The sequence below is a fragment of the Stegostoma tigrinum genome, chromosome 20 (genome assembly GCF_030684315.1).
Source record: "Stegostoma tigrinum isolate sSteTig4 chromosome 20, sSteTig4.hap1, whole genome shotgun sequence".
NCBI classification, from domain to species: Eukaryota; Metazoa; Chordata; class Chondrichthyes; order Orectolobiformes; family Stegostomatidae; genus Stegostoma; species Stegostoma tigrinum.
Genome location: NC_081373.1, coordinates 2,155,566 through 2,170,532, shown reverse-complemented (window position 1 = coordinate 2,170,532; position 14,967 = coordinate 2,155,566). Strand labels below are relative to the sequence as shown.

The following is a 14,967-nucleotide window of genomic DNA, read 5'->3' as shown; positions in this document are numbered from 1 at the left end:
TGGCAAACAAACCCACATCAACCCTACGACAAGTGCTCACCCGAACCAAAGACCCATTCCCCACCTTGGCAGGACCAGTGTCATCTACAAGATCCTCTGCAGAGACTGAGAAACACTACATCAGACAAACAGGAAGGAAACTAACAACAAGGGCACATGAACACCAACTGGCTACAAAAAGACCCGACCAATACTCACTCATCTCAATCCACGTGGACAAGGAGAACCACAACTTTGACTGGGGCAAGCTAAGCAGAGACAAGCATGAGAATTCCTGGAATCGTGGCACTCCACGAAGCAGGCTATTAATAAACACATTGAACTCAACCCTGTATACATTCCACTGCAGAGGAAACCCAGAAGTGAGGCAATCCATTACAACAGACCCCAGAGTTTAAAAACCAGACGGGAAAACATATCGCTTCATCAGAGGCTGCACTGAGGATATTACCAAGCATGGTAACGAAACGTCTGCAGAACAGCAAACCAGCTCGGTGAGCCACCCAACCTCAGCAGCAGTGGAATTGTACTCCAGCATGATCTATAACCCTAGGGTCTCTCATATCCCCCACTCAACCATTACTATCAAGCCAGGGGATCAACGCTGGCTCAATGGAGAGTGCAGGAGGGCATGCTAGGAGCAGCACCGGGCATACCTGAGGATGAGGTATCAAACTGGTGAAGCTACCAAACAGGATTACTTGCACACTAAACAGCAAAGGCAGTAAGTGATAGGTAGAGCTAAGTGATCCCGCAACCAATAGATCAGATCTAAGCTCTGCTGTCCTACCACATCCAGTTGTGAATGGTGGTGGACAATTAAACAACTCACTGGAGGAGGAGGCTCCACAAATATCCCCATCCTCAATGATGGAAGAGCCCAGCACATCAGTGCAAAAGCGAAGGCTGAAGTAATTGCAGCAATCTTCAGCCAAAAGTGCCGAGTGGATGATCCATCTTGGCCTCCTTCAGTGGGCCCCAGCATTATGGTCACTAGTGTTCAGCCAATTTGATTCACTCCACATGATATCAAGAAACAGTTGGAGACACTGGACATTGCAAACGCCACGGGCCCTGACAGCATTCCAGCAATAGTACCGAAACCTTGTGCATCAAAACTTGTTGCTCCCCGAGCCAAGCTGTTCCAGTACAGCTACAACACTGGTATCTACCTGGCAATGTAGAAAATTGCCCAAGCATGTCCTGTACATAAAAAGCAGGACAAATCCAACTCAGCTACTTACTGCCCATCAGGCTACTCTCGATCATCAATAAAATGATGGAAGGTGTCATTAACAGTGCTATCAAGCAGCACCCGCTCAACAATAATGCTCAGTGATGCCCAGTTTGGGTTCCGCCAGAGTCTCCCAGTTACCATCGCTGAATCCCCCATGATCAACATCCTGGAAGTTACCATTGACCAGAAACTCAACTGGACTCACCACATTAAGAAAGTGGCTACAAGAGCAGGCCAGGAAGAAGCTGGGAATCCTGTGGCGAGTAATTCACGCCCTGACTCCCCAAGGCCTGTCCACCATCTACAAGGCACAAGTCAGGAGTGTGATGGGATACTCCCCACTTGCCTGGATGATGCAGCCCCAACAACCCTCAAGAAGCTTGACACCGTCCAGGGCAGGCAGCTCGCTTGATTGGCACCACATCCACAAGCATTCACTCCTTCCACCACTGACGGTCAATAGCAGCAGTGTGTACTATCTATAAGATGCACTGCAGAAATTCACTGAAGATCCTCAGACAGCACCTTCCAAACACATGACCACTTGCCCCTAGAAGAACAAGGGCATCAGATGTATGGAAACACCACCAACTCAAAGTTCCCCTCCAAGGCACTCACCGTCCTGACTTGGCAATATATTGCCGTTATTTCACTGTCGCTGGGTCAAAAATCTTTGAATTCCCTCCCTAATAACATTGTTGGTCAATTCACAGCAGGAGGACTACAGCGGTTCAAGAAGGCAGCTCACCACCACCTTCTCAAGGGCAACTAGCGACAGGCAAGAAATGCTGGCTCAGCCAGCGATGCCCACATCCATGAATGAATAGGAAAAAATGTCATTACTTTTAAATTACTTCAAAAAGAACAGACTAGCATCCAACTCTTAAACGGTTATTAGCAGATAAATCGCACCCCTTTAATCACAGCTGGCTCTTTTCCCTCAAACATAGTAGGAGCTGCCGATGTTCGAGCCTGAGACAATAACATGTGGAGCTGGATGAACACAGCAGGCCAGGCACCATCAGAGGAACAAGAAAACTGATGCTTCAGGTCTGGACCCTTCAGAAATGTCTGCATTGAACAAAAAACAAAGAACTACAGGTGCTGGAAATTGGAAACAAAAACAGGAGTTGGTGGAAAAACCTCAGCAGGTCTGGCAGCATCTGGGATGAGAAAGCAGAATTAATTGTTACAGAACAAAAGGGTCTCTGGGCCCTCTGGGATAGTAAAAGCATGGATTCAAAATTGAGTGACAAAATAAAGAAAAATGTTTAATGCATGTTGTTCAGACAAGAGGAAAGTGTGTAGTGGAGTTCTCTGGGACTCTGCTTTTCCTGATCTATAAATTAATGTCTTAGACCTTGATGTACAGGGTGCCATTTCCAAGTTTGTGTGCAGTATGAAACTTGGAAGCATTGTTTACTATGAGGAGGATAGTTCAGTGTTTCAAAAGAATGTAGACAAGCTGGTAAAATGTATGGACAAAAGCAATTGAAGCTCATTGTGAAAGTGCAAAGTGATTCATTTAGGTGGAAGATCATGAAGACAAAGTAAAGAACACAACTCTGAAGGTGATGCTGGACCAGACGGACCTATGTGTATGGGTTGTTGAACCTGGCTTGCCATCTTCAGACAGCAGCTAAATAAAGTATATAGATCTTTGGTATTACTTGATAAGTGTATAGAGTACAAGACCAAGGAGGTTATGTTGAACCAGTACAAAATACTGGATCAGCCTTGTGTTCGCTGCTGGTTGCTGCACTTCAAGGTGAAAACATTGGTGAGCATGTCAAGAGAATGACAAGAATGGTTGCAGGAATGAGGAATTGAAATGAAGATGATATTGGAGAAGGTAGAGGTATTCAAAAGTCATGCAGGGTCACGGAAGAGTAGAAAGGAGAAACCTTGCTCGTGAAGAAATTAAACAAGACAGCCCCGATTTAAAGTAATTGGTGAAAGAAGTAAAATGACAAGAAATTTTCCATATGCAAGACATGGTAAATGCCTGGAATGAACCACCTGAGACCCTGGTGGCAGGCCATACATTCAAAAGATAGTCAGAATGTGCAGTGTCATGGGGAGAAGACAGAATGGTATCAAGCACATGGAGGGCCAGTGTAGACTGCTGGGTCACATGATCTCCTTTTGTGGTGTATAAACTGTTTTATTTATTGAATAATTGAAGCTGCATAAAAATAAGTAATATTATGTTAAAAGCTTAAATTCTTTACAGCAGAGTATGCTGTTTTTAACGATGGTCCAGTCATTTTTGTTTGGTTCTAACTTTTTGTTTTCCAAAACACATTCTGTCTGGTTGGTTGAGACTCTAATTGAGATTCTATAGAAAACAAAAGCAAACAGCACTTTCTGGAAGCCAACAGAATTCAGCCATTACTTAATATTCATGCACACAGTTTAGTTACACTAATGCTGAAAATTACTTTGACTCATATTACTTATTGGTCAGATTTGTCCCATGATATACAGTCTTTCACCTGTTTAAGTGAAAGAAATTTGTTCTTGGTCGGTGCAGTAGATCATCGCAGCCCCATGATATTGCTGGTGGAAGTTTTTCAGTGTAGTGTTCTGGTTGACTATCTTCAGCTGCATCATCATTGATCTTCCTTCCAATATAAACCTTAAAGTGCTTGAAGTGCAGTGTTCCATATCATTCACAACTCTTGTAATTCCACATCTTTCTGTGCCTGTATACAAGACCTGCACAATATCCAGACTTGGACTAGAAAGTGGTAAGAACCATTCATATCCCAAGTGCCAAACAGTGACTGTCTGCACCAACAGAATTTGATCATCTTCCCTTAATGTTCTGGGTCATTACTGTTCTGAATTTCCTACGATCAATATCCTGGAGGTGACCGTCGACCAGAAAATTAACCGGACGAACCATACACAATTATTACAAAAGTAAATCTTGGATGATCATCTTGGATAAGCATATGGATGATGGGATAGTTTAGGGGGATGGGCTTAGATTAGTTCACAGGTTGGCGTGACATTGAGGGCCAAAGGGCCTGTTCTGCGCTGTGTTGTTCTATGGTCTAAATCAGACGTTGGAAGCTCAGTACTACCTTGAAGGTGGTGGTGAGCTTGGTGTATGGGTGCATCCACAGTACTAGAGAGAGGAGTGTTCTACATTTTGATTTAGTGATGCTGAAGAACAGGACATTTCCAAGTCAGGATGATGTGTGACTTGGAACGGAACTGGCAGGTGGTGCTGTACCCACGTATCTGCTGCTAATGTCCTTCAGAGTGGCAGGAGTCATTGAATTGCAACATGCTATTAAAGGAACCTTAGTGAGTTGATCTGGTAGGTGGTACACATTGCACCCACTGTTTGACTGTGGTGAAGGGAGTGAATGTGGAAGGTCGTAGATGGGGTGCCAATCAAGCAAACTGCTTTTGCCAGAATACTGTCAAACGTTGTGTTTTGGAGCTGAACCTGTCCAAGATTTAAGACGACAAAATGTGAGGCTGGATGAACACAGCAGCCCAAGCAGCATCTCAGGAGCACAAAAGCTGACGTTTCGGGCCTAGACCCTTCATCAGAGAGGGGGATGGGGTGAGGGTTCTGGAATAAGTAGGGAGAGAGGGGGAGGCGGACCGAAGATGGGGAGAAAAGAAGATAGGTGGAGAGGAGAGTATAGGTGGGGAGGTAGGGAGGTAGGGAGGGGATAGGTCAGTCAAGGAGGTGGGATGAGGTTAGTAGGTAGATGGGGGTGCGGCTTGGGGTGGGAGGAAGGGATGGCTGAGAGGAAGAACAGGTTAGGGAGGCGGAGACAGGTTGGACTGGTTTTGGGATGCAGTGGGTGGAGGGGAAGGGCTGGGCTGGTTGTGTGGTGCAGTGGGGGGAGGGGACGAACTGGGCTGGTTTAGGGATGCATTTGGGGAAGGGGAGATTTTGAAACTGGTGAAGTCCACTTTGATACCATTAGGCTGCAGGGTTCCCAGGCGGAATATGAGTTGCTGTTCCTGCAACCTTCGGGTGGCATCATTGTGGCACTGCGGGAGGCCCATGATGGACATGTCATCTAAAGAATGGGAGGGGGAGTGGAAATGGTTTGCGACCGGGAGGTGCAGTAGTTTGTTGCGAACTGAAACTACTGCACCTCCCAGTCGCAAACCATTTCCACTCCCCCTCCCATTCTTTAGATGACATGTCCATCATGGGCCTCCTGCAGTGCCACAATGATGCCACCTGAAGGTTGCAGGAACAGCAACTCATATTCCGCCTGGGAACCCTGCAGTCCAATGGTATCAATGTAGGCTTCACCAGCTTCAAAATCTCCCCTTCCCCAAATGCATCCCTAAACCAGCCCAGTTTGTCCCCTCCCCCCACTGCACCACACAACCAGCCCAGCCCTTCCCCTCCACCCACTGCATCCCAAAACCAGTCCAACCTGTCTCCGCCTCCCTAACCTGTTCTTCCTCTCAGCCATTCCTTCCTCCCACCCCAAGCCGCACCCCCATCTACCTACTAACCTCATCCCACCTCCTTGACCTGTCCGTCTTCCCTGGACTGACCTATCCCCTCCCTACCTCCCCACCTATACTCTCCTCTCCACCTATCTTCTTTTCTCCCCATCTTCGGTCCGCCCCCCCCCCTCTCTCCCTATTTATTCCAGAACCCTCACCCCATCCCCCTCTCTGATGAAGGGTCTAGGCCCGAAACGTCAGCTTTTGTGCTCCTGAGATGCTGCTTGGCCTGCTGTGTTCATCCAGCCTCACATTTTGTTGTCTTGGATTCTCCAGCATCTGCAGTTCCCATTATCTCTGTCCAAGATTTATGCTGCTTATGTGGTGAACAAGTATTGATGAGTTAATAAGTGAGTTGTTCATTCTGGAATCCTTCACTACTCACCTGCTGTAGTAACCACACTATGAATGTTGCTGGTCAGCAATAGCTTCCAGGATGTTGGTAGATGATTCAGACATGCTAATACCAATGAACGTGCAGATGAGTTTATTAGATTCTGTTATCGATGGTTATTACCTAGAACTTTTGTGGCATGAATGTTATGTGCCACATATTCGCCCAAGCCTGGATGTTATATGGGTTTTGCTGTTTCAGTATTTGAAGACTTGCGATTTGTGCAATCATCAGCAAATGTCTCCAGTTCTGACCTATTGGACATATAGTCACTAATGGAGACTTTGAATCTTACCTTGAGAAATGCCTGCAGTGTGTCCCAGTACTGTGGAGATTGATAAATTAACGTGCATTTAACTTTTCCAAAGCTATCATTAAATTTAGTGATTGTTGAAATGCTAGAATATGTACTGTTTAGTGCTGCTACTACTGTACCAGCTTTTTTCTTCCTTTATTTCTAAAAATAAAAGTTGATCACCATTTTCTAAGTTTAAATAGTGTCAATTCCTTACCTTTCTTGGCAAAGCAAGAGCTAATGTACCCTTTTTGGCAGGAGTAGACCTCGTAAACGATTTGTGACTTCTGAAGAATAAACCATGTAAAATGCACATTTGCTAATGCATTAAGAAACCTCACTTAAAAGTTCAGTTCTGAACAGATGGTCATAAGTGTGATTTATTTTCTAAACTTTAAATGCTTTTTTCCCCTCCTTCAACTGGAATTTGGAGTAATGGGATTTAATACTAAGTTAGTTATCTCTGGATGAAGTCAAGATACATGTTCCTACTACCAAGAATCAGTTGATATTTTGCATGTAATTGTCCTCTGTGCTGTTTAAATTTGTCTAATGTTGGTGACAGATGGCAAGTTTGGCCACATTGCACACACTAAACTTCAGCTCATCCAAAACACTACCTATATCTAGCCCCATTCAATGCCACCTCTGTTTGCTAATCTATGTAGTTGTCTAGTCTGGCAGCAACTCAGATTTAAGTTTTGTCCTTGTGTTCATGTCGCTGTGTAGTTTTGCTGTTCCCTGTTCCATCTCTATATTCTGTAATTCTTCAATCCTTTTCTGTGCATCCCTCTTTTTCATTGCCACATAGCTGCCAATGCCCCCAGAATCTGAATTTATCTCCCTAAACCTTCTGCGTGTATACCTCTCTTGTAAGATGCTGCTGAAAGCCTACTTTAACAAGCTTTTGGCCACCTCCCTTGATGGATCTTCATGGAGCTCAGTGTTACCTTTTGTGGATGTTCATGTGATGTTCCAGGAAAGTTTTATTACATTGAAATCAATTTACAAATGCACATTGCTCTTGTTAACTGGAGTTAAACAAATCTTCACCTGCTATAGCACGATTCACAGCCTCTGAAAATTCCTGAGTATTCACAGCCAATTAATTAATTTTGAAATTGTTATCCTCTGCATTTCATGCTTTTCATCTTCTACACAATAACTCAACAGAATCAAGATGCATTGGTCTGGATGTATTCTGATAATATAGTACTTTCTCGGTCTGTGAAGCATAACAAAGTAAACTATGGGAGCTTGGTGAAGACGTTTGTGCAATGTTTTTATGAAGATAATTTTCTCAAACTGAAGGCCAAGACACGACACATTTATAGATTTTAGGAAAGAAATATCAATTGAGTATGTTGTCTCCCTGAACGTTCATGACATGGCCCCTGAAATGGTTGCTAATGGCAAGCACCCAGCTGTCAAAAGTAGAGAAGTTGCTGTTATTTTGTATGGTATGGGGCAAAGATGTGGTAGCCAAAGGGCATGGATACCTTAAGAAATTAAAACCTTTCTGAATAGGGCTAACATTAAAGCTCTCCTAATGTGGCTCTTGTTGAGAACGTTATCTTTTCTGGATGTCTTTGCTGGTTCTGTGGTCTTCAGAAAATAAAATCTTAGGTTATTGAACCAAGCAGGAAGGGTATCTGATGATCAAACCTTTCTTGCCATTGTATGCAAATTTGGATGGGATTTATCCTCGGATCCTTTGGGAAGCCAGGGAGGAGATTGCCGAGCCTTTGGCATTGATCTTTAACTCGTCATTGTCTACAGGAATAGTGCCAGATGACTGGAGGATAGCAAATGTGGTTCCCCTGTTCAAGAAGGGGAGTAGAGACAACCCTGGTAATTATAGACCAGTGAGCCTTACCTCAGTTGTTGGTAAAGTGTTGGAAAAGGTTATAAGAGATAGGATTTATAATCATCTAGAAAAGAATAAATTGATTAGGGATAGTCAGCACGGTTTTGTGAAGGGAAGGTCGTGCCTCACAAACCTTATTGAGTTTTTTGAGAACGTGACCAAACAGGTAGATGAGAGTAAACCGGTTGATGTGGTGTATGTGGATTTCAGCAAGGCGTTCGATAAGGTTCCCCACAATAGGCTATTGTACAAAATGTGGAGGAATGGAATTGTGGGAGATATAGCAGTTTGGATCGGAAATTGGCTTGCTGAAAGAAGACAGAGGGTGGTAGTTGATAGGAAATGTTCATCCTGGAGACCAGTTCCTAGTGGTGTACCGCAAGGGTCAGTGTTGGGTCCACTGCTGTTTGTTATTTTTATAAATGACCTGGATGAGTGCGTAGAAGGATGGGTCAGTAAATTTGCAGATGACACTAAGGTCATTGGAGTTGTGGATAGTGACGAAGGATGCTGTAGGTTGCAGAGAGACATAGATAAGCCGCAGAGCTGGGCTGAGAGGTGGCAAATGGAGTTTAATGCAGACAAGTGTGAGGTGATGCACTTCGGTAGGAGTAACCAGAAGGCAAAGTACGGGGCTAATGGTAAGATTCTTAGTATTGTAAATGAGCAGAGAGATCTCTGTGTCCATGTACGCAGATCCTTGAAAGTTGCCACCCAGGTTGACAGGGCTGTTAAGAAGGCATACGGTGTTTTAGCTTTTATTAATAGAGGGATTGAGTTCCGGAGCCAAGAGGTTATGGTGAAGCTGTACAAAACTCTGGTGCGGCCGCACTTGGAGTATTGTATACAGTTCTGGTCACCGCATTATGAGAAGGATATGGAAGCTTTGGAAAGGGTGCAGAGGAGATTTACTAGGATGTTGCATGGTATGGAGGGAAGGTCTTATGAGGAAAGGCTGAGGGACTTGAGGCTGTTTTCATTAGAGAGAAAATGGTTGAGAGGTGACTTAATTGAAACACATAAAATAATCAGAGCGTTGGATGGGGCGAGCCTTTTTCCTAGGATGGTGATGGCGAGCACGAGGGGGCATAGCTTTAAATTGAGGGTTGAAAGATATAGGACAGATGTCAGAGGTAGTTTCTTTACTCAGAGAGTAGTAAGGGAATGGAACGCTTTGCCTGCAATGGTAGTAGATTCGCCAACTTTAGGTACATTTAAGTGGTCATTGGATAAGCATATGGACGTACATGGAATAGTGTAGGTTAGATGGGCTTGAGATCGGTATGACAGGTCGGCACAACATCGAGGGCCGAAGGGCCTGTACTGTGTTGTAATGTTCTATGTTCTATGGTTTCCTTGTCTGAGGAAACATGTTCTGTCTGTGGAGGGAGTACAATGAAGGTTTATTAGACTGATTTCTGGGATGTCAGGACTGACTTATGAAGAGACTGGTTTGATTAGCATTATACTCACAGCAGCCCAGAAGAATGAGGGAGGATCTCAGAAATCTATAAATTTCTAACAGGACTAGACTGTAAACACAAGAAGGATGTTCCAAAGATAATGGGAACTGCAGATGCTGGAGAATCAGAGATAACAAGGTGTAGTTGGATGACACAGCAGGCCAAGAAGCATCTTAGGAGCACAAAAGGTGGCGCTTCGGGCCTAGACACTTCATCAGAAAAGGGGGATGGGGAGAGGGTTCTTAAATAAATGGGGAGAGGATTCTTAAATAAGCGGGGCGAGAGGGGGAAGGTGGGGTGAAGATAGGTGGAGAGGAGAGGACTGACAGGTCAAGGGGAAGAGGTTAGTAGGTAGGAAATGGAAGTGTGGCTTGAGGTGGGATGAGGGGATAGGTGAGAGGAAGATCAAGTTAGAGAGGCGGGGTCGAGCTGGGCTGGTTGTGGAATGCAGTGGGGGGAAGGGGTGATTTTGAAACTGGTGAAATCCACATTGATACCATTGGGCTGCAGGGTTCCCAAGCAGAATACGAGTTGCTGTTCCTGCAACCTTCGGATGGCATCAATATGGCACTGCAGGAGGCCTAGGACAGACCTGTCGTCTAAGGAATGGGGGGGCATTTGAAATGGTTCGCGACTGGGAGGTGCATTTGTTTATTGCAAACTGAGCGTAGGTGTTCTGCAAAGTGGTCCTCAAGCCTCTGCTAGGTTTCCCCAATGTAGAGGAAGCCACACCATGTACAGCGGATGCAGATGGTGCAGGTGAACATAGAACATTACAGCACAGTACAGGCCCTTCAGCCTGTGATGTTGTGCCGACCTGTCATACCAATCTGAAGCCCATCTAACCTACACCATTCCATGTACGTCCATATGCTTGTCCAGTGACGACTTAAATGTGCTTAAAGTTGGCAAATCTACTACCGTTGCAGGCAAAGCATTCCATTCCCATGCTACTGAGTAAAGAAACTACCTCTGACATCTGTCCAATATCTTTCACCCCTCAATTTAAAGCTATGCCCCCTCGTGCTCGCCGTCACCATCCTAGGAAAAAGGCTCTCCCCATCCACCCTATCTAACCCTCTGATTATTTTGTGTGTTTCAATTAAGTCACGTCTCAACCTTCTTCTCTCTAATGAAAACAGCCTCAAGTCCCTCAGCCTTTCCTCGTAAGACCTTCCCTCCATACCAGGCAACATCCTAGTAAATCTCCTCTGCACCCTTTCCAAAGCTTCCACATCCTTATAATGCGGTGACCAGAACTGTATACAATACTCCAAGTGCGGCCGCACCAGAGTTTGTAACCGCTGCAGTGTAACCTCTTTGTTCCGGAACTTGATCCCTCTATTAATAAAAGCTAAAACACTGCATGCCTTCTCAACAGCCCTGTCAACCTGGGTGGCAACTTTCAAGGATCTGTGTACATGGACACCGAGATCTCGCTGCTCATCTACACTAACAAGAATCTTACCATTAGCCCAGTACTTTGCCTTCTGGTTACTCCTACCAAAGTGCATCACCTCACACTTGTCCGCATTAAACTCCATTTGCCACCTCTCAGCCCAGCTCTGCAGCTTACCTATGTCTCTCTCCAACCTATAGCATCCTTCGTCACTATCCACAACTCCACCGACCTTAGTGTCGTCTGCAAATTTACTAACCCATCCTTCTACGCCCTCATCCAGGTCATTTATAAAAATGACGAACAGCAGTCGACCCAACACCGACCCTTGTGGTACACCACTAGTAACTGGTCTCCAGGATGAACATTTCCCATCAACCACTGCCCTCTGTCCTCTTTCAGCAAGCCAATTTCTGATACAAATTTTGTAACTTTTCTTTTGCTCCTGGCGTTGAAGTAGACACACTTCAAACCAACTTGTTGCTTGCCGGTGCCATCTTGCGTCCCTGAAACTTTACTTCGGACCTCCCTACTCTCAACCTTTTCTATGTTTGAACTACAATTTTGGTTCCCATCCCCCTGCTGAGTTAGTTTAAACCCACCCGAATAGCCTTAGCTTGATGTGGAAAGTCATCTTGGACCTGGGATGTGGGTGAGGGAGGTGGTGTGGGGGCAAGTGTAGCACTTCCTGCGATTGCAGGGGTAAGTGCTGGTTGTGGTGGGGTTGGAGGGGAGTGTGGAGCGGACAAGGGAGTCGCAGAGAGAGTGGTCTCTCTGGAAGGCAGACAAGGGAGGGGATGGAAAAATGTCTTTGGTGGTGGGGTCAGAGGATAATGCGTTGTATCCAGAGGTTGGTGGGGTGGTATGTGAGGACTAGGGGGATTCTCTTTTGGTGTTTATTGCAGGGGCGGGGTGTGAAGGATGAGTTGCGGGAAATGTGGGAGACACGGTCAAGGGCGTTCTCGACCACCATGGGGGGAAGCTGCAGTCCTCTAAGAACGAGGACATCTGGGATGTAAGGGAGTGGAATGCCTCATCCTGGGAGCAGATGCAGCAAAGGCGAAGGAATTGGGAATAGGGAATGGAATTTTTGCAGGATGGTGGGTGGGAGGAAGTGTATTCTAGGTAGCTGTGGGAGTTGGTGGGCTTGAAATGGACATCGGTTTCTAGGTGGTTGTCTGAGATGGAGACAGAGGAGGTCCAGGAAGGTGAGGGAATGTGCTAGAGATGGTCCAGGTGAACTTAAGGTTGGGATGGAAGGTGTTGGTGGAATGGATGAACTGTTCGACCTCCTGTTGGGAGCACGAGGCGGCACCAATATAGTCATCAATGTAGAGAAGGAAGAGGTGGGGTTTAGGGCCAGGGTAGGTGCAAAAGAGGGAATGTTCCACGTAACCTACAAAGAGGCAGGCATAGCTTGGGCCCACAAGGGTACCCATGGTCACTGCCTTAGTCTGAAGGAAGTGGGAGGAATTGAAAGAGAAGTTGTTGAGGGTGAGGACGAGTTCGGCTAGGCGGATGAGGGTGTTGGTAGAGGGGGGACTAGTCGGGCCTGCGGGACAGGAAGAAGCGGAGGGCCTTTAGGCCATTTGCATGGGGAATGCAGGCGTATAGGGACTGGACGTCCATGGTGAAAATGAGGTGTTGGGGATTGGGGAATTGGAAGTTCTGGAGCATTCCAAAGGACGTTCTGGGAAGTCCAGAACTGGGGTCACAGTTTAAGAATATAGAGGCTATTTAGCATTGAAATGAGAAATTTTTTCATCAGGAGAGTGGTGAATCTGTGGCATGCTCTGCCACTGTGGTCAAGGCCAAAACATTGAATGTTTTCAAGGAGGACTTAGATATAGTTCTTTAGAGCTGAAGGAATCAAAGGGTATGGGGGGAAAGGCAGGAACAGGTTACTGAGTTGGACAACCAGCATGATTGTGTTGAATGGTAGAGCAGGTTCAAAGGGCCGCAAGAAGTACTCTTGTTCCTGTTTTCTATATTTGACAAAAATCTGCTCTTCAAGTATTTTCAATGGTTGAATAATTAGAATGTCTGACATAATTTTGAATCCTTTCGGCGGGGTTGCAATCCCTCTGCAAGAAAAGGTGATTCCTGAACTCATTTGTGTCTACATGTGTAAGAACTTGCAGTAGGAAATGAGTGACTAGGCCATCTTAGGACTTTGCTATCTAATGCATTCGAATAATTTTAATACATTGTGGTTAAATTAAACTTTTGATGGCTTTTTTGTTGTTTATTATTTATTTTTCAACCAAACAAACTAGATGAAATGAGCTGCCACATGGTCAATAGGGTTAGCATTGAATTAGAGTCTTAGAGTTGTATAGTACAAAAACAGACCCTTCGGCCCTAGTCATCTGCACTGACCAGATGTCCCAATCTGACCTAGTGCTGTTTGACAGCAAGTGAGTTATGAAAGCGTGGGTAGCAGTCACATCAAGTGAATCAGTATGCTGTTGACAACAGTGAAATAAATAAATGATTAACTTGTTTTAGATGTGATGATTTGAGAGCTAAATGATAATGAGGACACAGATCTTTGCTTTCCTGGGAATAGCATTGAGTTGTGAAGTAAGATTTTGCTGTTTTATTACTGCCAATGCTACAGTTGTGATCTCTGAAATATGTCATCTGAGACTTTGAGCCACATTCAGTTGGATTTCTTTAGAACCTTGACATTCAGCAGTGTACTTGTATATTTGTTCCCTTGTGCACATTCTAATTTATTCCATTAATAAGGATATTTTACTCAAAGCTGCAATCAAGTCAGATTATCCTACTGTGATAGAAATTCTTTAGCACCGTTTTCTGATGCTTGGGCAGGTCTAAAGTGACCAGAGAAAAGTACAAGAAAAGTCATGAAGTTAGGATATGGTCCAAAATGTTTGAACTAAAAGACGCATTTTTGAGACACAGAAAAGTGACTGCAGCGTTCCCCTTCACACGTTTGTACAATCACATTTGACCATGTGCTGTTAGACCTGTTTCAGCAGGTACTGTTCTTCATGTAGGTGAACGAGGTAACTTGAATTAAATCTCTGTGATCTTGTGCTCAGCATGTGGTTTTACTCACAGCCAGCCTGTCGTTACAAAAACTGGAATACTGAAAGAAACTAAAACTTGAATTTTACTTTTTGTAGTTAGCTTACTTCTCCCTCGCCCCACCTTGCCTTTCTCTCTGTACATTCCTTTCTTCCACAATGCTTTTGGACTCTGGAGAGAAGGGTCAACCAATATACAACTTGTTTCTTCCCAATCATGAGTGCCAACTGTAGATCTGTAGTTCCTCAATTTCTATTTGGTTGTGCACTTATTCTGCAAAAATGGACTATTTTAATGCCTTTTTCTGTGAGAACTTGGACATCTGTATGAGGTATTGCCGTTACCAGCTCATTTCCCCACTTCCCTCAGATTAATTGTTTGAACAGCTCCTCCTTGCTTATGAAATGTTGAAGGTTCCAATATCCCCAATCTTAAATTATTTTTCTAGGCTGTTCTGTTTTCATTGTTTTATTTACTGTTGCACAGGAGCTGCTGAATAACTTGAATCTTGGAGAAATGAAGTGCACTGTGCCAGTGTTAGCAGTATCTTTAGCTTTAGAGGGGAAAGCCAGCCACCGTGAGCTCACCTCTAGACTACTGTCTGATCTGTGTGGGAAAGTACTCACTACGAATGATGTGGAAAAATCCTTTGATATGCTGCTGAAGGATTTGCCAGAATTAGCCTTGGATACTCCTGGAGCACCACAGGTGAGTTCAAGAAATTCAAAATGAGGCAGTTTGTGTGTACTTTTCTGTTGCCTTCA

The 14,967-nt window shown here is 44.8% G+C and overlaps 1 protein-coding gene across 1 annotated transcript in view; it reads left to right on the top strand.

Annotated features, from left to right (window-relative positions):
• pdcd4b (programmed cell death 4b) overlaps positions 1-14,967 on the top strand; it is a 57,413-nt gene that overhangs the window by 17,326 nt on the left and 25,120 nt on the right. The window contains exon 5 of the mRNA XM_048550888.2: positions 14,690-14,911. Coding sequence (XP_048406845.1) covers positions 14,690-14,911 — 222 coding nt within the window. The remainder of the gene's footprint in view (positions 1-14,689; positions 14,912-14,967) is intronic.